The 24,781-nt window shown below is 45.1% G+C and overlaps 2 protein-coding genes across 7 annotated transcripts in view; both read right to left on the bottom strand.

Moving 5' to 3' along the window:
- Positions 1 to 2,096: 2,096 nt before the first annotated feature.
- On the bottom strand, positions 2,097 to 13,304 carry vcam1b (vascular cell adhesion molecule 1b). Its single transcript, XM_076079088.1, has 10 exons — positions 13,274 to 13,304; positions 10,319 to 10,621; positions 9,657 to 9,962; positions 8,593 to 8,853; positions 8,248 to 8,514; positions 7,330 to 7,602; positions 6,293 to 6,595; positions 5,953 to 6,219; positions 2,394 to 2,654; positions 2,097 to 2,257 (listed from the first exon to the last, which is right to left on the bottom strand). The coding sequence occupies exons 1-10, from the start codon at positions 13,302 to 13,304 to the stop codon at positions 2,097 to 2,099; spliced, it is 2,433 nt and encodes an 810-aa protein (XP_075935203.1).
- cdc14ab (cell division cycle 14Ab) overlaps positions 12,798 to 24,781 on the bottom strand; it is a 33,364-nt gene continuing 21,380 nt past the window's right edge. For 4 of the 6 annotated variants that reach the window (XM_076079048.1, XM_076079049.1, XM_076079051.1 and 1 more), the window contains exons 14-18: positions 22,015 to 22,115; positions 21,850 to 21,897; positions 21,280 to 21,405; positions 20,043 to 20,295; positions 12,798 to 14,058 (exon numbers count right to left, since the gene is read on the bottom strand). In XM_076079048.1, coding sequence (XP_075935163.1) covers positions 14,029 to 14,058; positions 20,043 to 20,295; positions 21,280 to 21,405; positions 21,850 to 21,897; positions 22,015 to 22,115 — 558 coding nt within the window. In that variant the 3' untranslated portion in view covers positions 12,798 to 14,028. The remainder of the gene's footprint in view (positions 14,059 to 20,042; positions 20,296 to 21,279; positions 21,406 to 21,849; positions 21,898 to 22,014; positions 22,116 to 24,781) is intronic. The other 2 variants (XM_076079052.1, XM_076079054.1) reach the window with 2 other exon arrangements.

The following is a 24,781-nucleotide window of genomic DNA, read 5'->3' as shown; positions in this document are numbered from 1 at the left end:
CAAACACGAGCTTCAGTCCAAGAGTACGAATATAAAACGCAGAAAAGAGAGAAGCAATAACTCAATTGAACCTCAATGATACTACCGGTAATATTGGCGTGTAGATACTGTATATATATACATATATATATATACATATATATATATCCAGTATATATATATATCCAGTATCTGTATATATTGCAACGTCTTCGGGCGTCTTCGGTCTTTCTTGCGAAATCTTCTAGTTTTCATTATTGTTCAAACAAAAAGACACCTTTAGTTCGTAGACATGTTTGTTTCTGATCACCAGCTGGTCAGAGACCAGTGATGATGATGATGATGATGATGTGAGGAAGAGGACTGCTGGATGATCAACTGGACTGTACACTGAGAGCAGGAAACTCGTTACACCTCAACATTTCTTCTTCTCACTGAAGGTGCTGCAGGTTTGAACACATGACCTCCTGAGGAAGAGGATTTATCTTCATCCTCAACGATGACTTTCTCTGAGCTGGTTTTCCTTTAAACCTAAAGCAGTAAAACCCTGAAACAGAAACGTATTTAGTCTTCAGGAGACTTCCAGTTATTAACACCGAATGAGACAAAAGTGAAAGAGAAACTTCAGCTGATGAATCACTGGAAAGTCCTCAGGAAGTCGAATCACATTCCAACAAGACCAGATAAGAAATAAATATCTTTAATAAAAGAGTGAAAAACAAAGTAGAGTACCGAACCAGAGGAACACAGAGGAGTCACAGGAATGTTTGTGAAAACTTAAAGGGACAGTACACTGTTATTCATGTCCCCATCATGTAAAGAGAAGCACCGATCAAAAGTCTCACCTCACAACTAGAATCAATCATTTCAGCCTGAAGTCAGTGTTCATAATTCATCTCTAATATCTATTTTATATTCATGTGAAAACATATCCTTCAAACTACTGGATTTATTCAAGTTTATCACCAAAACTACATTTTACAGATTACATGTGAACACATCATGATAACGTTATAATTTACCTTCAGCCAGTACTCATGTTCACATATAGGAACGTGGTAGCCACATATAGGAACGTGGTAGCCACATGTTGGAACGTGGTAACCACATGTTGGAACGTGGTAACCACATGTTGGGACTCGAAGCTGCATGTTGGGGCTCGGTAGCTGCATGTTGGGACTTAGTAACCACATGTTGGGACTTGGAAGGCCCATGTTGGGAGGTGGTAGCCGCATGTTGGGACTCGGTAGCCGCATATTGGGACTTATTAGCCGCATATTGGGACTTGGTAACCACATGTTGGGAGATGGTAGTCACATATAGGAACGTGGTAGCCACATGTTGGGACTTGGTAGCCACATGTTGGAACTTGGAAGGCCCATGTTGAGAGGTGGTAACCACATGTTGGGACTCGGTAGCTGCATATTGGGACTTAGTTACCACATGTTGGGACTTGGTAGCCACATGTTAGGACTCGGTAACCACATGTTGGGACTTGGTTGCCACACAATGGGATATTAGAAGTGGTAGTCATGTTTTGGGTAATACAAGCCACAGGTAAGGATATTGAAATCACATGTTGCAAATTAGTAGCCATACGCTGAGAGATGGTAGCCACATGTTGGGACTCGGTAGCTGCATATTGGGACTTAGTTACCACATGTTGGGACTTGGTAGCCACATGTTAGGACTCGGTAACCACATGTTGGGACTTGGTTGCCACACAATGGGATATTAGAAGTGGTAGTCATGTTTTGGGTAATACAAGCCACAGGTAAGGATATTGAAATCACATGTTGCAAATTAGTAGCCATACGCTGAGAGATGGTAGCCACATGTTGGGACTTGGTAACCACATGTTGGGACTTGGTAGCCACATGTTGTGACTTGGTAGCCGCATATTGGAACTTTGTAACCACATGTTGGGACTCGGTAGCTGCATGTTGGGACTTGGAAGGCCCACGTTGGAATGCGGTAGCCACATGCTAATACATGGTAGCCATGTGTTGGGATGTGGTAGCCACATGTTGGGACTTGATAGCCGCATATTGGGACTTGGTAACCACATGTTGTGACTCGGTAGCTGCATGCTAGGACGTGGTAGCCACGTGTTAGCCTCAGGCTGAAGGAGGGGCAGACTGGGGCAGCTGATAGAAACCTTTCTTCCTGGATCTCCTCAGGTAGTCGAGGAGCAGAGCAGCAGCTGCTAGTCCAGCAGCAAAGCAGACGACTGGGACGAGGACAGAACTGAGACTGGGAGGAACACTGGTGCTTCTCTCTGTGGGAACCGAAGGAGACAGAAACTTCAGAATACAATAAAACCCTTTTATTCCTACTGAAACTAAACTGTCTTTGAACCACCAGACAGACAGAACCAGACTGGAGACTAAACTGGGAGGACTGGTCTCACTGACCTCTTACGCTGATGCTAAAGACTTTGACCTGGAACCCGAGGTCGTTGGTCACGTTGACCTGGTACAGACCAGAGTCTCTGGCCGTCACGTTGACCAATAGGAAGGTTCCATTGGAGGAATACAGCTCCATCCCATTGGTCAGTTTCCTCAGGACCACGGCTGACAGTGGGAAGCTGACGGTCTGGCAGCAGATGGTGACATTTTGTCCCTCCTGGACCACCGTAGACGGCAGGACCAGGACAGTGGTGTTTCTCGGAGGAGCTGGACCACAAGAAACCAGATCAGAGTTGAGGCAGAAACTGGTCACATGACTCACAGAGGTGAAGAGAAACTACCTGAAGATCAGAAGGTCTGACAGACTGAAGAAACATTAGAGGAGCAGCAGGATCCTGTAGTACCTGACCCCTCAAGGACCAAGACTAAATTACTTATAATAACTGGAAATAACTGATTCTCAAAATACTTGCTTATTAATTTTTTTGCCAATAAACAAATTGATTCATCGCTGAAGATATCGAGACATGTTGTTAAACAATGAAAGCTGCAGTTTTCTGTTTCCTGAAGTGAACAAAAGTAAAATTTAAATAAATAAAAAGCTATAAAAAAGGGGCGACCGTGGCTCACTGGGTTAAGAGGGTTGTCTGGTAACGGTGGTTCGATCCTTGGCTGGGACGTGTTCTGTGTCGAAGTGTCCCTGAGCAAGACACTGAACACCTAACGGCTCCCCGGGCGCCTGTCATGGGCAGCCCACTGCTCCCTATACAGTGCCCTCCAGAATCATTGGCACCCTTAGTGAATATGAACAAAACAGGCTGTGAAAAAAATTCTTTGCTGTTTATCCTCTTGGGCTTTCACTCAAAATATTCACAAGAAATGTTACCTTTTCATCGAAGTAAAATTATTGAAAGAAAAAAAAAATGTTGACATTAAATAAATATTTTTCTCCAAAACATGTGTGTCACAATTATTGGCACCCCAAGAAAACCTCATGATTAAAATCTAACTGAAGTATAATTCCAGTCATATTTTACATTTTTAAGTTGACCTGTTTGATTAGGAACTCTTCAGTGGTCAACCATGACTTCCTGTTTCACTGGGGTATAAATATGAGGTGACACAGGCCAAATTCCCTTAGTGGCCAAATCCCAATGTCCCCCCTAAACCCTCAAACCCTGAACCCTCAAGGACTTACTGACATCACCTCGTGAGTGGTGAGTGTGAGAGACTGTGAGGGCTTGAGATGGTGTGAATATGAACGGGACAGCACTTTGCTGCAACATATCACGTTACCATGAAAACAACAAGAAATATGATGTATAACTGCGTGTATTTATTTTATACTTTGTACTCCCTGATTTGAACGTCTTCAGGCTCTTTCCTCACAAGATGAGAGGTAACTTCATGTCATCTATTTACTCGTTTTGTCAAAACAGCTTCAATGACAAAATCAAATATTTGATGAATAAATAAATAAATATCTGTTCCATCTTTAACCCTTAATGTTTCTGAGTAAATGTATTATGACAGGCTGAACACGCGTGAGCCATCCTCTTTGTTTACCTTTTTTTTTTACGTCTTCATGCGTCCACTGGTTACCCCGTGTTTAACGTCACATTGCAATGATTTGTGGGTAATTCCCTTCGGCTAAGTCAGCATACCATGCTGACTTACGGAAAGGGTTCATAAAGGGCTCAAAATGTCTGCGAGAGAGCCTCAAACACTTGACGATGTGACAGTGGGACAGCTCTAAACCCTCACGGACTTCGCGGGAGCGCGCCTCAAAGTCCGTGAGTCCGTAAGGGGGGACATTGGGATTGGGCCAGTCATTCATCACAATGGGAAAGACCCGAGAACACAGCGACGATGTGCCACGAAAAGTTGTTGAGCTGCACAAATCAGGAAAAGGATATAAGAAAATCTGTAAACAGTTGAAAATACCCATTTCCACTATCAGGGCAATAAGTAAGAAGTTTAAAGCGACGGGAGATGTTATGAACCAGCCTGGAAGAGGACCTGTGTGTACATTGACCCCACGCACCGTGAGGAGGATGGTTCGACTGGCAAAAGAATCTCCAAGGATTACAGCTGGAGAATTGCAGAGGTTAGTTGAGTCTTGGGGTCAGAAAGTCTCCAAAACTACCATCAGACGCCACCTACATCACCACAAGCTGTTTGGGAGGGTTGCCAGAAAAAAGCCCCTGCTGTCAATCAACAACAAACTAAAGCGCCGACAGTTTGCCAAACATTACTGGGACTTTCAATGGGACCGGGTTATATGGTCAGATGAGACCAAAATAGAGCTTTTTGGCAACAAACATCAAAGGTGGGTTTGGCGTAGACAGAAAGATAGCCACACAGAGAAGCACCTCATACCCACTGAAGTATGGTGGCGGATCTTTGATGTTGTGGGGCTGGACATCTTGTTAGGATTCATGGTATCAGGGAGTCCATCAAATACCAGCAGATATTAAATGGAAACCTCACAGCCTCTGCCAGGAAGCTTAAAATGGGCCGTAGTTGGACCTTCCAGCAGGACAATGATCCGAAGCACACCTCAAAATCTACACAAAGATGGTCCACCGACCACACAATACAGGTTTTGCCATGGCTGTCACAGTCCCCCGACCTAAACCCCATAGAACATCTGTGGGATGAGCTGAAGAGGAGAGTCCACAAGCGTCGACCTCGGGATCTGAAGGATCTGGAGAGGTTCTGCATGGAGGAATGGTCTCAGATCCAGTGCCATGTGTTCACCAACCTCATCACGCATTATAGGAGAAGACTCAGAGCTGTTATCTTGGCAAAGGGAGGCTGCACAAAATATTAAATGAAGGGTGCCAATAATTGTGGCACATATATTTTTGAGAAAAATATTTGTTTCAGGATAAGAATTTGTTTCTTTCAATTATGTTACTTCAGTTAAAGGTTAGAATTTTGTGAATATTTTGAATGAAAGATCATGAGGATAAACAATAAAGACATTTTTTCACAGCCTGTTTTGCTCATTTTTACTAAAGGGTGCCGATAATTCTGGAGGGCACTGTACATACAGGGATGGGTCAAATGCAGAGAAAGATTTCCCCCTTACCGGGATAAATATAGTATAATAAATATAATAAAAAAATAAAGGTGAAAGTTTGTGTTTTATCATCATAACGTAACGAGAACATCTCTTATTTTACTCAGAGACACTGACAGTACTTCCTCTGACATCTATTTATCTTTTTGTGTTTGAAAAGGAAAACAACAGTAAACTGAATGAACGGTGTCGAGTGAAACTGAATCCACAACGGACTGAGAATCGGTCCACTTCGGTCCACTTCAGTCTGGTCTCCATCAGCAGCCGAAGGCTCTAAGTGTCTGACACATTACTCACCAGAGGAGTCAGAGGTTATTTCTGTCCTCAGCATCATGTGAGGAGTGAGAGGTCCACTCTTCAGATAACATCTGTCACAACTACTCAGAGACAAGAAGCAGAAGAAGAAGAGCTGGATTCCTCAGCTCCCCCCCCCACACACACACCCACCATGTCAGAACCACCTTCCTGTAAAACCAGTACCTGAGACGGTGACGGAGCTGGAGACCAGTTGGGTACCGTACTGGTTGGAGGCTTCACACTGATAGTGGGCGGAGTCTTCCAGCTGGGCAGAGGAGAGGCTGAAGGAGAGCGAGGAGGCGGGGTCAGTCCTCTGGAGCTCAGCCCCCTCCCTCCTCAGCACCAGCGTGGTGGGCGGTGCTCCGTCTGAGCGGCAGGTCAACGTCACCTGCTGACCCTCCAGCACCTCCTCACCTGGACTCACTGAGAGGGAGGTTCTCCTGGGACGATCTGGAACACAAACATCATCAGAACCTGAACCTGCTCCTCAATAAAAGCCTTCAGTCTGTCCTCAGACACTTACAATGGACCTGCAGGTGGACGCTGGTCTTCCTGGACCTCCACACGTCTCCGTCCTCCATCAGCAGCTCGGCCCTGCAGATCAGAACCTTCTGGTCCTTCTGTACCTGCATCTCAAGGACCGACGAGACGTTCTGTAGGGAACCGGAGAACACGACCGACTCTGACATCAGCGTTGTGTTCCCCGACAGCCACAGGATCCTCATCTGATTGGCCCAGAAGACGCTGCTGACGTTACAGTGGAGGACCGCCTCCTGACCCAGCAGGACGGGACCAGGATCCTCCAGAACTGGATCAGACGGGAATGCTGGGAGAAGAAAAACACCAGAGATCATCTCCAACACATCCTGCTGTCTGTGTGAAACTTTGTGTCTGTGACAGTGCGTTCAAGGACACTCTGATATCTGACACACAATTTGTTGGTCCCTCTGGTTAAAGATGAGGCCTCTAATAGGCCCAGATCCCTGTGAACCATCAACGTGTTAAAGTGATTCGTCGACATTTAAAAGAGATAAAGAGCTGACAGGAAGTCCCTCGCAGTTTATTCTGGCATCGTGGACATTTGGGGTCCATAAAGTTTGAGTTAATGTTCCTGATTCAGAGTCAGTGGAGAGCCGGTATGTTGTCTATGTGGGGGAAGAACTCACTGTGTGTGTGTGTGTGTGTGTGTGTGTGTGTGTGTGTGTGTGTGTGTGTGTGTGTGTTTGAGAGGGGGGGGGGGGTTATTTGGCCTCTTTCTCCCCTGCTGTGTCACTTCCTGTCGGTCAGTTTGTCCTCTTCAGACTGAAAACAAATGAGGGTGAGGAAACCTCTCTGGGTCACATGGTACAAAGACAAACTCCTTCTGATTGGCTCTCAGACATTTGGCCAATAAAAACAAAAAGTTCAACTTCTGATGTTTCACTGGAAAACCTTTGTGTTGGACAAACACAAGTTTTCCATTTCTGTGGAAATAAAATAAAATCAGTATAATTTGTTTCCTCGGTCCAGACCAGGTGAACTACTACAGGCGTGAAAGCAGCCTCAGGCTCTCAGACTCACAGTAGACCTGGACCTGGATGGTCGAGGTCCTGATGACGGAGTCACATTCGGCCTCACATCTGTATCCTCCCTCATCCTTCAGGTCCAGGTCCTGCAGGTGAAGCAAGGACAGTCCGTCCTGCTCCGTCCCTCTGAGGATGATCTGGTCCTCATCTGTCCTCCAGGTGAAGACGGGAGGGTGGAGACATCCGGAGGCTCTGCAGGTCAGAACCAGACCTGAACCCTTCTCTGCTGGTGAGACCACTGGACTCACCTCCACCTGCAGAGGGTGAGCTGACAAGATCACCACTGAAATATTAGTCTGGATTATTCTGCAGACTGTTATTAAGTTGTTTGTAGCTAACATTAGCTTTAAACATTAGCTTCAAACATTAGCTTCAAACATTAGCTTCAAACATTAACATTCCATTTTAGTATTGTAACATTAGCATAGAAACATTAGCATTAAACATTTTGTAACATGAGACTTGCAGATTAGCATTGTAAAGTGACTCTAAACACTAGCTTTAAACATTAACTTTAAATAAGATCTTTAAATATTAGCATTGTAACATTAGCCTTAAACTAGAGTAACTTAAAGAGGTGTAGATGGGACGTCCCATTCAAATCAATATATCTGGATGTCAGAGCGTCGGCCATTTTAATGTGTGCTGTTACCATTGTGGCTGTTGTAGCGAGCTAACTTCCTTATTTTCTGTAACCAGTGTAGCATTAAAGCATGGTGGAATTAGCAAGCTGGCTAGCTAGCTGTGTCCGCTCCTATTCTATTTCTATGTTTAAAGCATTAGCTTTTAACATGAACTTTTTGAAACTATTATAAATAAAAGTTTTGAGCCTCAAAATAAAACTGAACCGGAATCTAAAATCACAATAAAATAAGCATGAAATAAGGATGAAGCTGTAGAAGTAAACCAGTACCTGAGACGGTGACGGAGCTGGAGACCAGTTGGGTACCGTACTGGTTGGAGGCTTCACACTGATAGTGGGCGGAGTCTTCCAGCTGGACGGAGGAGAGGCTGAAGGAGAGCGAGGAGGCGGGGTCAGTCCTCTGGAGCTCCGCCCCCTCCCTCTTCAGCACCAGCGTGGTGGGCGGTGCTCCGTCTGAGCGGCAGGTCAACGTCACCTGCTGACCCTCCAGCACCTCCTCACCTGGACTCACTGAGAGGGAGGTGTTGGTGGGCGGAGCTGGTGGAGGAGGAGTTACAGGTGTGTCAGTCTCCAGTTGTACAGAGATAGTGAATGAAACAGGAGCTTCACTCTCACCATGAACGGTGACCTCCACTTCAGCCGTCCGGTTCCCCTCTGAGTTCCGGGCCTCACAGTCATAGTGTCCGGCCTCAGACGGAGTCACCGCTGTGAGGACCAGCTGTCGGCCTAGACCGCGTACCTCAGACCGATCGTCTGCCCACCTGAAGCTCCAGGTGACAGTGGGATCGGGGTTTCCCTCCACAATGCAGGTGAGAGTGAGCGGAGAGCCGGCCATCACCAACACGGAGTCTGATGTCATCTTGACAACAGGAGCATCTGAAGAGGAAGAGGAGGATCTGTTAGACTGATGTTAGGTTATATAGGTTGTAGATAATTAGAAGCACACGTTCAGTTTAGTTAAATATACTTAACATATTCTCGGGGTTTTGAGTTGAAGACAATGAACAGTCCTGAGGGACAATGAACAGTCTTGTAGTAAAATGAACAGTCCTGAGGGACAATGAACAGTCCTGTGGGACAATGAACAGTCCTGAGGGACAATGAACAGTCTTGTGGGACAATAAACAGTCCTGTAGTAAAATTAACAGTCCTGAGGGACAATGAACAGTCTTGTGGGACAATGAACAGTCCTGAGGGACAATGAACAGTCTTGTGGGACAATAAACAGTATTCTGGGACAATGAACAGTCCTGTGGGACAATGAACAGTATTTTGGGACAATGAACAGTCCTGTAGGACAATGAACAGTCCTGTAGGACAATGAACAGTATTGTAGGACAATGAACAGTCTTGTGGGACAATAAACAGTATTCTGGGACAATGAACAGTCCTGTGGGACAATGAACAGTCTTGTGGGACAATGAACAGTCTTGTAGGACAATGAACAGTCTTGTGGGACAATGACAGTCCTGAGGGACAATGAACACTCCTGTAGGACAATGAACAGTCTTGTGGGACAATGAACAGTCTAGTGAACCGTCCTGAGGGACAATAAAGAGACCCAAGGGACAATGAACAGACCTGTGGGACAATGAACAGTCTAATGAACGGTCTTGTAGGATAATGAATAACTATGTAAAACAACGGTCTGAACTAAAGACAGACAATGGAGGACTCACAGAGCAGGTTTAGGAGGACAGTGGTCACTCTGGTCTTGTCCTCAGCTGGCAGGTCCTGCAGGTCCATCGTGGCCCTGCAGCTGATGTTTCCTCCAGAGTCCAGTTCCAGAGGGGTGAATCTGTACTCAGACCAGACTGAGCCGGATCCAGGATCTCCCATAATGCTCTGCAGGACGACATCACCTCTGAGCCAGTTGAGGGTCAGCAGCTCAGCGGGGTAAAGATCAGACACCTGACAGGTGAGGACAGACTCCGCCCCCAGACTCAGGTGGTCCTGGCCCAGGATCAGAGGGGCTGATGGGAAGGCTGCAAAAGTACAATATGTACCTCTGAGATGTAGTACAGTAAAAAGTACTACATGTACCTCTGAGATGTAGTACAGTAAAAGTACTATATGTACCTCTGAGATGTAGTACAGTAAAAAGTACTACATGTACCTCTGAGATGTAGTACAGTAAAAGTACTATATGTACCTCTGAGATGTAGTACAGTAAAAAGTACTACATGTACCTCTGAGATGTAGTACAGTAAAAGTACAATATGTACCTCTGAGATGTAGTACAGTAGTGGAGGATATGACGATGATAAAAGTAGAAAGTACTCAAGTAAAGTACAAGATGTATACTTAAGTACAGTACTTGAGTACATATGTGTGAACTCACAGTAAACCTGCACAGACGTCTTGATCTGCTTGTTCTTTCCTCCACAGCCAACTCTACAGAGCAGAACTCCTTCATGCTCCATCATCACGGGGTTAAAGCTGATCACTGACCAGGTCCCGTTGGTGCTGACGGAGGCCGTCTGAGGTCGGTCCCCCAGCACGGACCAGGAAACGCTCGGCATTGTGGGACAGTCCTGGACCCGACACACCAGCTGCTGACGCTCCCCCAGCCTGAACAGAGGCCTTCTGGGAAACACCTCCACATGCAGACCCTGAACGCAGCGCGATGACATCAGCAGCACAGCTGGGAAGATAAACAACAACAACAACACAGGTGTGACTTCTATTCATCAACCGGCTGCAAACAGAGAGAGCGACACTTTAACCTGTTCATCTAGAAATATCCAATAAATTATATTAATAAAAACATTTCAGATAGACTCTGGAGCTCAACGCATTTAAAAATAAATAAAAACAGTAAACCTTCCCTTTACAAATGAAATAAATTAAAAGGAGGAAGAAAGCATGCAGGTTGTGTTATTCAAAGAAATTCAACAGATGAATTAAAGCTGCAAGCAGCATTGATCGGGCCCTCGCAACTTCACACACATCGAGGGTCCTGGCAGGACTCTGGTTGATGAGGCCATGCATTTCTGTGACCATCATACACAGCGTGCACGAGTTACATGTCTGCTACATGTCTGTTACATGTATGTTACATGTCTGTTACATGTCTGCTACATGTCTGCTACATGTCTGTTACATGTCTGCTACATGTCTGCTACATGTCTGTTACATGTCTGCTACATGTCTGTTACATGTCTGCTACATGTCTGTTACATGTCTGCTACATGTATGTTACATGTCTGCTAACTGTCTGTTACATGTCTGTTACATATCTGCTACCTGTGACATGTCTGTTACATGTCTGTTATATGTCTGCTACATGTCTGTTACATGTCTGCTACATGTCTGTTACATGTCTGCTACCTGTGACATGTCTGCTACATGTCTGCTACATGTCTGCTACATGTCTGTTACATGTCTGTTACCTGTGTGATACCGTTACATGTCTGTTACATGTCTGCTACATGTTTGTTGCATGTCTGTTACATGTCTGTTACCTGTGTGATACCCGTTACATGACTGCTACATGTCTGTTACATGTCTGTTACATGACTGCTACATATCTGTTACATGTCTGTTACATGTTACATGACTGCTGGCCCTACTACCCTATGGAGTCTTGATCATTGAGAGCTTTTCTTTTATCTGCAGCTCGACATGAAACACAAAGACGTGATGTTTAAAACTGTAAAAGGCTAAAACAGAAAATTATCAAATAAAAGAAATCCATGACAGAGTTTCTCAACCTCTGGGTCGTGACCCCTCACGGAGTCACCAGCTGTTTACGAACTCTGATAAACTTCTTTCTCCTTGCATCACGTTGTCCTCTTTAAATGATTATTATGCAGTTTTAAACAAACACAACATGAACCAATAGTTTAACATCAGTTTAAAAATCTCATTCAACAGAACAAAAAGGAGAGAAAATACACACTTGACAGTAAAAAATACAAGTATGAAAATATAAGAAATAATATGAATCATTTTACCTGCGAGAAGAGACAGAGGAGACATCTCAGTCTGAAGAATCGATGAAGAAATGAATGAATGAGGAACAAAGTAGCTAAATCACATCAGTCTGTAAATCCTCCAAAGATCTGAACACAAGACGCCTCCTCTGAAGCCTTTATGTCCGTCTGTCTCTCTGCCTCCTCTCTCTCTCTCTCCCTCCCCCCCCTCCTCTCTCTCTCCTCCCCCCCTCCTCTCTCTCTCTCTCTCCCCCCTCCTCTCTCTCTCTCTCTCTCCCTCCCCCCCTCCTCTCTGAGTGTGAGGTCATCAGTCTACAGACCACAGCGTCCTCTGCAGGACGGACTGAGACGTTTTCTCTTTCATTCTGTCTCTTTACAAGAAGATGAAACTGTTTTTATGACAAAACACATTTTCTGTTTCGTCGTTTCAGGATCAATTAAAATGATTTAAAGAAAATAAAGATTTTATTAATAATTTCAGTTTATTTATTGTCTCCATCTTTGTTGATCACACTGTAGTTCTACAGTGCAGCCATGATGATGATGATGATGATTGATTGATGGATGGATCATCAGTGTGTGATAACAGACTGAGTGACTTGTTGATCAGAGTGATGAGCTCTGTGAGAGCGGCGTGGAGTCATGTGACCAAAGTCACTTTCTCTGGTTTGTGTTGTGTCACCTGAGTGAAGGTGAAGAGTTCAGGTGACAAGTCCGTTCATAGTGCCCAACATGTCCGACCTCATCTCCGTCAGATAAGTCAAATATTTGTACTACAGTATATCTCTGAGATGAAGTGAAGTACAAGTACCTTGAGTTTGTACTTGAGTACATTACATGTCATCACAGTCTTTAACACACAAATATAAAAACAGGAAACAGAAGTCAGAAAAGTAATTCATTTATTTTCTGTCTCATAAAAACGTAAATCTGAAAGTTATTTTATAACTTTTCCCTTTAATAAAATACTTCAACATTAAAATACAGGATCAGCAACAACTAAAGTTCTTCATTTAAATATCATCACTCAGGATGTGGTTCATTCCAAAATAAAAGCCTCTGCTGTGGTGAATGAAAATAAAGCTCCTGACATCTTTAAGGCACTTTGAAGTCTGCGAAACCTTTTCTGATAAATAACTGAATCACAGGAAGTCGTACGCTCACAAACTTTCCTTAAACCAATTAACTTGTGGTTTGTTTCAATCAATTCATTTTCCTGTTGATCCCAGGAGCTTTTATTTTGAAAAAGTCTGTGTTGTTTCCTCCCCAGGTCTTAAAGGGTTAATGTAAGAATGTAGAGTTAGGAATAGGAAAGACGATGGTCAGAGGACAGGAAGTCACGCAGGAAACATCTAACCAACCGCCGAGAAAGGCTCTCGAGTCACACGTCATGCGAGATGTCAAGTAACGCGTCACGTGACGAGTTTTCAACAAATGTCCATCTGTTCATTGGTTTCTTTACTAGCTGCTCATTAAGGACTTTCCTACATTTCCTCTGGTTAGTAAACACATCATCCACTGAGCCTGTCAAGAGAAGAAGAAGAGATTCATGAGGACGAGAAGAAGACAAACTGTTTAAACTTTAAATGTTGCTGCCGCAGTTTTCCTGAGTTTTGGGTCCCTTTTTCTTCTACTGTTACTATTATTGCTGTTGACTATAAAAGCATAAACACAGACCGATCACTGGTCAGAGACAGGAAGTAAATACTGTAAGCATGATGTCGTCGTCTGAACCTTCAGTTCATTAAAAAAATCAAAAGAAAAATATCTTATGTCACAAATAAGAAATATAAAATCTATCTTCATCTAAATATATCTTCTTCTTCTGTAGATGATCATCATTATCAATCATATTCAGACTCTTTAAAATATCACTAACATCCCGCTCATTAGCATACATCTCATTTACATACACCTCATTAATACCACGTTAAATGCAGCTTATTAACATACAGCGTATTAACATACAGCTTATTAACATACAGCTCATTAACATATAGTGTGAGCAGATGTTAACAGAGTCCCTTCGCTCACTGAGCTGCTTTATTAGTTTCCCTTTGAGCGTCCTAGACAGAGGGGATTGTGGGTAATGTGTCCTCAGGTGACTTCTGTACTTCTAGTACTGGATGTACTCAGATGGAAGAGACTGAAAGAAAAAACATAAAGACAGCCGTCAGATATCATCTCTGTGTTTATATATATACAGTATATACACACATATATATATTAGTGCTGGGCAACGATTAAAATATTTAATCGCGATTAAAATATTTAATCGCGATTAATCGCATGGATTTTTTGCGATTAATCGCATTGTTATGGCAAAGTTCAATAATGAATTCAAAAGTAGTGTATTGCGCACTTTTATTTAAAAAGTACTGCTATATGAACAAAAGGGCAATAACATTTGGTTCACGAGATGCAGGTAGCATGTTTTAATAATAATAATAATAATAATACATTTTATTTATATAGCGCTTTTCATAAAACTCAAAGACACTTTACATTAAATCATCATATATAAAAGCAATACACTAAAAACATAAAATACACAATAATGGTCACACATTAAAAGCAGTTTTGAACAGGTGGGTTTTGATCTGTGATTTGAATATGGAAAGTTCAGTGCAGTCTCGGATGTGTTTGGGGAGAGAGTTCCAGAGGGAGGGGGCAGATATGGAGAAGGCTCTGTCACCCCATGTCCGGTGCTTGGTCCTGAGTGGAAGAGACAGGAGGTTGGCATCAGAGGAGCGGAGCCGACGGGATGGAGTGTGGTGGTGAAGCAGGTCGGTGAGGTAGAAGGGGGCCTGATTGTGGAGGGCTTTATGAGTGAGGAGAAGGATTTTGTATTGGATCCGTTGTGGGACGGGGAGCCAGTGGAGGTTCTGGAGAACAGGGGTGATGTGGTCGCGGGAGCGGGTGTGGGTGAGCAGGCGAGCAGCAGAGTTCTGGATGTACTGGAGTTTATTTAGGATTTTGCATGATGTGCCGTGGAGAATGCTGTTGCAGTAGTCAATTCTTGAGGTGATGAAGGCGTGGATCAGAGTTTCAGCAGCAGATGAGGAGAGTGATGGGCGGAGACGGGCTATGTTTTTTAAGTGAAAAAAGGCAGTTCTGGTGATTTGTTTGACGTGGTGTTCAAAGGAGAGGTTGCTGTCGAACATGACTCCAAGGTGTGTGGGGAGGGAGACAAAGTGGAGTTGTCGATGGTGAGGCAGAAGTTGTGACTGGTTTTGGTGAGGGATTTGGGACCGATGATGATCATGTCAGATTTATCACAGTTCAGTTTGAGGAAGTTGGTTTGCATCCATGATTTAATGTCAGTGAGGCAGCTGGTGAGAGTGGAGTGAGTAGCAGTGGTAATGGCCTTTGTGGAGATGTAGAGCTGGACATCATCGGCGTAGCAGTGAAAGTGAAGACCATGTTGACGGATGATGTTACCAAGAGGGAGCAAGTAGAGGATGAACAGAAGAGGACCAAGCACCGAACCCTGGGGGACGCCTTGAGACAGAGGAGCAGTGGAGGAGGTGCAGTTGTTGATACTGATGAACTGTTGTCTGTTTGTGAGATATGATTTAATCCAGGAGAGAGCAGTTCCGGTGATGTTGAGGGAGGATTCGAGGCGGGAGAGAAGGATGTTGTGGTTGATGGTGTCAAAAGCTGCAGTGAGGTCGAGGAGGATGAGAATGTTGAGGTGACCAGCGTCGGAGGAGAGGAGGAGGTCGTTGGTGACTTTGAGGAGGGCTGTTTCAGTGCTGTGCTGTGAACGGAAACCGGATTGAAATGGCTCGAACAGATCGTTGGAGATGAGGTTGGCTTTGAGTTGTGTGGCGACAATGCGTTCCAGTATTTTTGACAGAAAGGGAAGATTGGAAATGGGACGGAAATTGCTCATGGTGTCAGGGTCAAGTCCAGGTTTTTTGAGGATGGGGGTGACAGCAGCCAGTTTAAGTGTGTCGGGGACTGAGCCGGAGCTGAGGGAGGAGTTAATGATGACTGTGATGAGTGGTGAGATGGCTGGGAGACAGTCCTTGACCAGATTAGATGGTATGGGATCCAGGATGCAGGTGGGGCTTCTCATTCCAGTTGTGAAGTTAGGCAGCTCCAATGGGGACACAAGGGAGAACTGAGAAAGGGGCTGAGGGGTGGAGGAGGGGGGGGGGGGGGGGGCAGGTGGAGAGATGGAAAAGGCGGGGGAGGTGTTCAGGTTGCTGTAAATGGTGTCAATTTTTGTTTGGAAAAATGAAAGAAAAGAGTTGCATTTGTTCACTGTGAAGGAAGTGGAGGTGTTGTCCTTGGGTTTGAGAAGCTTGTTTATTGTGGAGAAGAGAGCCTTTGGGTTAGAGGAGCCAGAGTGTATGAGGTGTGAGTAGTAGGTGGACCGGGCTGAAATGAGAGCGTCTTTGTATTGTTGAAGGTAGTCGGAGAGGGCTTGGAGATGGACTGTTAAACCGGTTTTCTTGCAGAGTCTTTCAAGCTGGCGCTTTCGGGATTTCATCTGGTGGAGTTCAGGAGTGTACCAGGGAGCCGAGTGTGTGAATGAGACAGTTTTGGTTTTCATGGGAGCCAGTTGATCAAGACAGGAGGAGAGTGTGTTATTGAAGTAGTTTACAAGATCGGAGGGATTATCAGACAGCGGGGCAGGGGAGGCAGACATGGTACTGGCAAGAGAGGCTGAAAGAGTTGTGGGGGAGATAGATTTGAGGTTTCTGAAGGATATGTTGCGCTTAGCTTTTGGGATGGGGATAGGGATGTCAATGTCCATGGTGATAGCCAGGTGGTCAGAGATGTTGAGGTTGAGGCTGGAGAGTTGCGGTATTGTGAGACCAGTGGAGCAGACAAGATCCAGGATGTGACCTCTGCTGTGGGTGGGGAAGTTGATATGTTGTGTGAAGTTGAAGCATTGTAGTAGTTCCAGGAATTCTGTCGTAGATTTACAGTCAGTGTTATCAATGTGGATGTTAAAATCACCTAGGAGGAGAACGGAAGGTGAGATGGCACATAGCTGAGTCAAAAAATCTGAAAAGTCAGAGAGAAAGGAGGGATTTGGCTTGGGGGGACGGTAGATTACAGCAGTAACCAAAGGAGTTGGACCAGAGAGTTTGAAGGCAAGGTGTTCAAAAGAATGAACGGCAGGAATGGGAATGGTGGTTGTTTTAATGTCCTTCCTGTAAACAGCAGCAACACCACCTCCCCGCCCCTCAGGACGAGGTTTGTCAATGTATGTGAATCCTGTGGGAGTGGTCTGGTTCAGTGAGAAGTAGTCCAGGGGTTTATGCCATGTTTCAGTGAGGCAGAGGAAATCAAGGTTACTGTCCGTTATGAATTCATTCAGAATGAGGCTTTTGTTGTTGAGTGAGCGAGTGTTGAGCAAAGCCAGTTTCAGGTGACGTTGCTTTGTGATAGGCTGTGAGGACTGAGGAAGGGGACGGAGATTGGACAGATTCACGTATTGTTTGTTGTGGTGACGTAACAAGGACGTTCGGGTGCGACAGGACCAGAGGGATGGGATGGAGTTTGGGGACGTGAAGTTGTAAGTGAACATGCGGTCAGAACCTCTGTGTGAAGGATGGCCTCGGCGAAGTATTCCATGTTCTTTGAGAATGTCCATGCAGTCCGGACACAGGTGGTTGTTGAAGTTGTGAAGATCTGACGTGGAGTACAGCGGCGGCATGGTCCGGTTGGGAAGCGCTAGCGATAAGCTAGCATTAGCTGGTGACCAAGAGCCGGCTGTCCGTGAGAGGAGAAGCGATGTGAGACCCAGGAGTATCAACTGGATGATCCACAGCATAACAGCGGCAAAACGCCAACAGTCCGGTGAGGAAGGAGTGGTGGCCTGGAGGGGCTACCAGCCTGTTAGCCGGACGATCCTGCCCAGAAAATGGAGGTCTGGTGCGCGGCTGTGGCTAGCGGAGAAGACCAACCCGAGCCTGCTAACCGCGCCGGGACGGAAAGATTCCGGCAGGGTAAACAGGTGTGCTCGTGCAGGCCGCTCGTGTTGGCAAGCGATGTAGCAGGCAGGGAAGACCGACAGATGTAAGACAATGTATATATGCATAATTTTTATACTTAATGTGAATATAATTCATACTTTGTTGGCATCTTATTCTGAAAACCGGATGTTCGTCTGAAGAAACCTGATGTTGTCTCACGTTAATCTTTCTGCTAACAAAGTCCTTCGCTCGCTCCCGATCTGTGCCGTTTAAATGCGTTTACCGTGAATTTCAGCATATAGGTGCACTAACATGTAAGTGTCTGCTGAGTTGACCACGGAGATCTGAGTGTCTGCTGACTTTACCGCAGCGATGTCCAGTAGTCTCCAGGGAGCAACGCACTTTCAAAATAAAGTAACAGACTGTCTCACCCAGCCGAGGAAACTCGGAGCAGGCAGATCCACATGGTCCCCTGCTGGCCGACCGTCTGCCGAACAGCCCTGAGCTGGGCTTCAACGGGTCTTCATCTCCAACCCTCATCCTGTACTTGAACCAGCGGCGCTTTTCTCTCTGAAGTGCCGCGGAGTTAGCCTGCTAGCTAAACTGAGACAGCTAACCTAAGCTAAGAAAGTGCACACTCACAGTCACCGAAGCGTAAAATAGTCGTAGCGGTCCGTAGTCAGTGCATAAGAAACACCGCTGCCACCAATGTGACCGAGTGTCCTGGGTTCTGTAATGAGGTGCATTTATAAGACGGTAATAAGCGGAGTCAGGAGACCAGACATCTCGTTCAGCCCAGGCTTCTCTGTTTATTTCTGTGACTGTCCACATAGAACACGTGACTCACACCTGGTCATGTGACTGTCTACATAGAACACGTGACTCACACCTGGTCATGTGACTGACTACATAGAACACGTGACTCACACCTGTTCATGTGACTGTCTACATAGAACACGTGACTCACACCTGGTCATGTGACTGACTACATAGAACACGTGACTCACACCTGGTCATGTGACTGTCTACATAGAACACGTGACTCACACCTGGTCATGTGACTGTCTACATAGAACACGTGACTCACACCTGGTCATGTGACTGACTACATAGAACACGTGGCTCACACCTGGTCATGTGACTGACTACATAGAACACGTGACTCACACCTGGTTATGTGACTGTCTACATAGAACACGTGACTCACACCTGGTCATGTGACTGACTACATAGAACACGTGACTCACACCTGGTCATGTGACTGTCTACATAGAACACGTGACTCACACCTGGTCATGTGACTGACTACATAGAACACGTGACTCACACCTGGTCATGTGACTGTCTACATAGAACACGTGACTCACACCTGGTCATGTGACTGTCTACATAGAACACGTGACTCACACCTGGTCATGTGACTGACTACATAGAACACGTGGCTCACACCTGGTCATGTGACTGACTACATAGAACACGTGACTCACACCTGGTCATGTGACTGTCTACATAGAACACGTGACTCACACCTGGTCATGTGACTGACTACATAGAACACGTGACTCACACCTGGTCATGTGACTGTCTACATAGAACACGTGACTCACACCTGGTCATGTGACTGTCTACATAGAACACGTGACTCACACCTGGTCATGTGACTGACTACATAGAACACGTGACTCACACCTGGTCATGTGACTGTCTACATAGAACACGTGACTCACACCTGGTCATGTGACTGTCTACATAGAACACGTGACTCACACCTGGTCATGTGACTGACTACATAGAACACGTGACTCACACCTGGTCATGTGACTGACTACATAGAACACGTGACTCACACCTGGTCATGTGACTGACTACATAGAACATGTGACTCACACCTGGTCATGTGACTGACTACATAGAACACGTGACTCACACCTGGTCATGTGACTGTCAGAGAAGTTAAAGGAACAGAGAAAGTGAAAAACTGAGATCAGAAACAACCCGGATGTTTTCATAAAATCTGACGTTTTATTTTATATTCCAGATAAACTTGGATAGAAGCACAAAATATTTTCCTTTGATGCAACGTTTTTCTTTTAATTATCATTTATTAAACTCAAAGGATCAGCTGCATCCAGTGTGTTAATGATGTCAGAAGAGAGAGACAAGCAATGAGCAGAGAGGGGCGGGGCTAAGGACTTACAGGTATGGATCGGCTCAGGTAGCGTCCTGACGGGCCCTTCAGTGCGCTGTAGGGCCCGGGGCCCCTGAAGTCCTGAGGGCCCGGCCTGCTGCTGTTGTTGTTGGCCTCGTGCTGTGCACCGCGGGGCCCGTTACCATAGCGACACAGAGAGGGCGGGGCCAGAGGAGAGGGGGTGGAGCTGAGAGACACATGGGAGGAGGAGTCCTCAGCGTCCACAGCATAAAGATCAGAGAGAGAGGAGGCCAACCGAGAGCTGGGGGGGGGGTGACACATTAACACATATACACAACCTACAACACACAATATACACACAACTGAGAGGGCGGGAGATGTAAACACACTAACACCAGTTTAAAGCGGTTCACACCGGTTTAAAACACTAGTTTAAAACACCAGTTTAAACCGGTTCACACCAGTTTAAAACACCAGTTTAAACCGGTTCACACCAGTTGAAAACACCAGTTCAAACCGGTTCACACCAATTTTAACTGGTTCACACCAGTTTAAAACACCAGTTTAAACCGGTTCACACCAGTTTAAAACACTAGTTTAAACCGGTTCACACCAGTTTAAAACACCAGTTTAAACCGGTTCACACCAGTTTAAAACACCAGTTTAAACCGGTTCACATCAGTTTAAAACAACAGTTTAAACCGGTTCACACCAGTTTAAAACACTAGTTTAAACCGGTTCACACCAGTTTAAAACACTAGTTTAAAACAGACATGTTCCGTTTAGGCACCAACAGGTTCTTCAGTATTAAAGCAAAATTTTAAGATTATCTGACAAATATTACAGACTGTATACTGGTAGTAACAGTTACTGCAAGCTGTACTGATACTACCAGCTGAGTATTAATACTAAGAGGTACTACTGACTGTGTACTTGAACTAAAATGAACTACAAGCTGTTTAATGGCAGTAACTGTACTACCTACCAGATCAGTACACACAGCTCCTGTTAAGTGTGTTTGAGCACTAAGATCTGCTCCTAGAGGTGTATTAGTACTGTCAAGTACTGCAAGCTGTTGAATGGTACAAACAGATACTACTAGATGCATGTTAGTCCTAAGAAGTGTGACAGTAGTTGTTTAATGTTAGTAACAGGTTATACAGTATGTGTATTACTACTAACAGGTACTACAAGCTCATCAATGGCACCAATGGAGCTGGTGATGAAGAGCAGGTTGAGTCAGACAGGAAGTGAGGTGAGTCAGGAAGTGAGCGGTGACACTGACCTCCTGATGTTGGAGGCCGTTGATGACGGACTTCTTCCGATCCTCTTGGCGGCAGCAGAAGCAGAGGATGCTGAGAATTTGGAGGCCTTGAGGGGGGCGGGGGGGCCCTGACCACCCATTGACCATCTAAACACAGTGACACATATGATCAACACATGTAGTGATTACGGTTTAATATCAGTAAACAAACAACTCTTTAGTTTCATTGAATCTGACTTGTACAACAAAGAACATCCTGGATGATGTTTCCTGGAGTTATGACAAATGTCAATATTAATGATATTAATGAAAGTTATTTTATATATAAATGTATAAAAATAAGATTCACAAATATATTTCTGATGCACACACAAATAGTTATTGTTTGGAATCAATTTAATAAAAATCCACAAATAAATGTATTTGAAAGTATTTGAAATATTCACCAAGAACACATTTGGATGTTGTTACATTAATATAAAAACTGTTGAACGTGTATTTACAAACTGCTGTTTGTCATGCGCTACGTTAGCTACATGCTAACGTAGCTCATTAAAGTCATGATTCATGTACGTAGGTGTTCAGAGCTACCTGAGCGGCTGAGAGGCCGACCTGCTGTGAGTCTTCATCTCCTCCACTCTGAAAGAAAGTGGGCGTGGCTTCAGTTAAAGAACGTTATTCAAACAAGGCAGATCCCTCTGTTTACTAATACACAAGATATACACGAGGTTCTGGTCCTGGTCTTGGACCTGGTACCTGAGAGCTCCCGTGGTGGCGGGTCGGGGGGGTCTCCGGCTCTTTAAGGCTCTCAGTTTGTCTCCCTGAGTCAGGACCGGACCGCTGTCCACCGTCTCAGTCTGGTGGACGAAACAAACACACCATGAGACCACTGATGCGTTTCATATACGTGTCTATAGATATGTATATACAGTATATACACACATATAAATATATATATATAACATATATACACACGTGGACTAAACTGTTGGTACCCTTCTGTTAAAGAAAGACAAACCCACAATGGCCACTGAAATAACTTGAAACTGACAAAAGTAATAATAAATAAAAATGAACTAATGAAAATCAGACATTGCTTTTGAATTGTGGTTCAACAATCATTTAAAAAAACAAACTAATGGAAATGGTCTGGACAAAAGTGATGGTCCCCTTAACTTAATATTTAGTTGCACAACCTTTTTAGGCAATTCCTGTAACCCTCAGTGAGACTTCTGCACCTGTCAACAGGTATATTGGCCCACTCCTCGTGAGCAAACTGCTCCAGCTGTCTCAGGATTGAAGGGTTCCTTCTCCAGACTGCATGTTTCAGCTCCTTGCACAGATGTTCAGTAGGATTTAGATCAGGGCTCATAGAAGGCCACTTCACAATAGGCCAATGTTGTGCTCTGAGCCATTCTTGGGTGTTTTTAGCTGTGTTTAGGGTCATTATCCTGTTGGAGGACCCGTGACCTGCGACTGAGACCAAGCTCTCTGACACTGGGCAGCACATTTGGCTCCAGAATGCCTTGATGGTCTTGAGGTTTCTTTGTACCCTGCACTGATTCAAGACACCCTGTGCCAGATGCAGCAAAGCAGCCCCAGAACACAACCGAGCCTCCTCCATGTTTCACAGTAGGTACAATGTTCTTTCTTTCTATGCTTCACGTCTGTGAACAGAGAGCTGATGAGACAAAAAGCTCCAGTTTTGTCTCATCTGTCCAAAGGACATTCTCCCAGAAGCTTTGTGGCTTGTCAAAATGCATTTTGCCAAATTCCAGTTTCAAAACTGGAGCTTTTTTGTAAAGCTTGGTGTAGTGCTGGTGCGAGTTGTATTAAAGGAGAGGACGACTAAAGCGACGGCGTTACAACGTGCAGCAGCTGCTGCTCTCACTGGAGACTACTGGACATCACTGGGTCACCTTCATCACCTCTGAGTTACAGCATTATAGTGATGAAGAGTAGAGCTGGGTCACCTTCATCACCTCTGAGTTACAGCATTATAGTGATGAAGAGTAGAGCTGGGTCACCTTCATCACCTCTGAGTTACAGCGTTATAGTGATGAAGAGTAGAGCTGGGTCACCTTCATCACCTCTGAGTTACAGCATCATAGTGATGAAGAGTAGAGCTGGGTCACCTTCATCACCTCCGAGTTACAGCATCATAGTGATGAAGAGTAGAGCTGGGTCACCTTCATCACCTCCGAGTTACAGCATCATAGTGATGAAGAGTAGAGCTGGGTCACCTTCATCACCTCTGAGTTACAGCATCATAGTGATGAAGAGTAGAGCTGGGTCACCTTCATCACCTCTGAGTTACAGCATCATAGTGATGAAGAGTAGAGCTGGGTCACCTTCATCACCTCTGAGTTACAGCATCATAGTGATGAAGAGTAGAGCTGGGTCACCTTCATCACCTCTGAGTTACAGCATCATAGTGATGAAGAGTAGAGCTGGGTCACCTTCATCACCTCTGAGTTACAGCATCATAGTGATGAAGAGTAGAGCTGGGTCACCTTCATCACCTCTGAGTTACAGCATTATAGTGATGAAGAGTAGAGCTGCATTCACATGCTCCGACTGTCATGAAGACACAACACACACATTTATGCTGCGTTCACACCAAACGCAGCGCGAATTATTCGCGCGAGTAGATTACATACAAAGTCTATTCACAGACGCGATGAGACTGGCGCGGCGCCATTGACGCGAATTCGCGTCCAACGGCAAATCGCCCCAAACGCGTGAGTTGAAATTTTTCAACTTCGGCGAAATACTCGCGTTACGCCCCGGCGTGATAGCCTATCAGCGTTGAGATGCTCCCCCCGTCATCACTGACTTCCTGCCGTTGTTGCATCAGGAAATAAATCCTGTAGCCGTCTGTGTTCACCCAGAGCTCTACCATACCTCATATCAATAGAGACCGGACCAAACTATGTGTATACATGTGTGTGTGTGTAAACCATATGGTACAAACAATGAATAGACGCTGCCGTATTTACGTCTACATGACGTTATTCTGAGTGTTGGTGGAGCTGCTACAATGTTAGCATAGCATAGCACCGATCCATCAGAGCTCCATTGAGAAGACAAGTAGCCTACGAATCGGCATCATTACGTAGTTATTTCGGAGTCCCTTTTTGTCGGTTTATTGCCGTTAAATCACAGCCAGATCAGTTTATTTAGTGTTCATACAGCTGTAGTAAACAGCGACCTGTGGCTCACTAGACACAGTGAATACAGCTCGATACTATGTTATGAACCAGACATGACGGCGTTTAGTTTCCCGGGATATCTGTGACTTCCACAACACGTACTAAGCAGAAATAGAGGTTATTTTTTCCATGGTTGATGGCGGACAGTTGAACGGCTTTCAGGGCGATAAGCCACGCCCCCTCTCCGGCGCATCCAGCGCGAATGAACACAAATAGTCCCCGGCGAGACCGGCGGCGCGAATGACGCGAATACGCGGCGCGATGAATTCGCGTTTGGTGTGAACGCAGCATTAGATGAAAGGTGTGAAACA

This window comes from Anarhichas minor, unplaced genomic scaffold (genome assembly GCF_050575085.1).
Source record: "Anarhichas minor isolate MPS153535 unplaced genomic scaffold, ASM5057508v1 ptg000070l, whole genome shotgun sequence".
Lineage (NCBI taxonomy): Eukaryota > Metazoa > Chordata > Actinopteri > Perciformes > Anarhichadidae > Anarhichas > Anarhichas minor.
Note: the sequence above shows the minus strand (reverse complement) of the source record. Positions and strands in the feature narration are given on the sequence as shown.

Bases quoted from the DNA above. Each gene is read 5' to 3' on its own strand.
- vcam1b (XM_076079088.1), bottom strand. From the start codon at position 13,304: ATGACGTGTGACTCGAGAGCCTTTCTCGGCG. The intron at 9,963-10,318 runs GTGAGTTCACAC...GTACTTTTGCAG, and splicing joins GACGTCTGTGCAGGTTTACT to CCTTCCCATCAGCCCCTCTG. The intron at 8,515-8,592 runs GTGAGAGTGAAG...CTCCTCCACCAG, and splicing joins AGTGGAGGTCACCGTTCATG to CTCCGCCCACCAACACCTCC.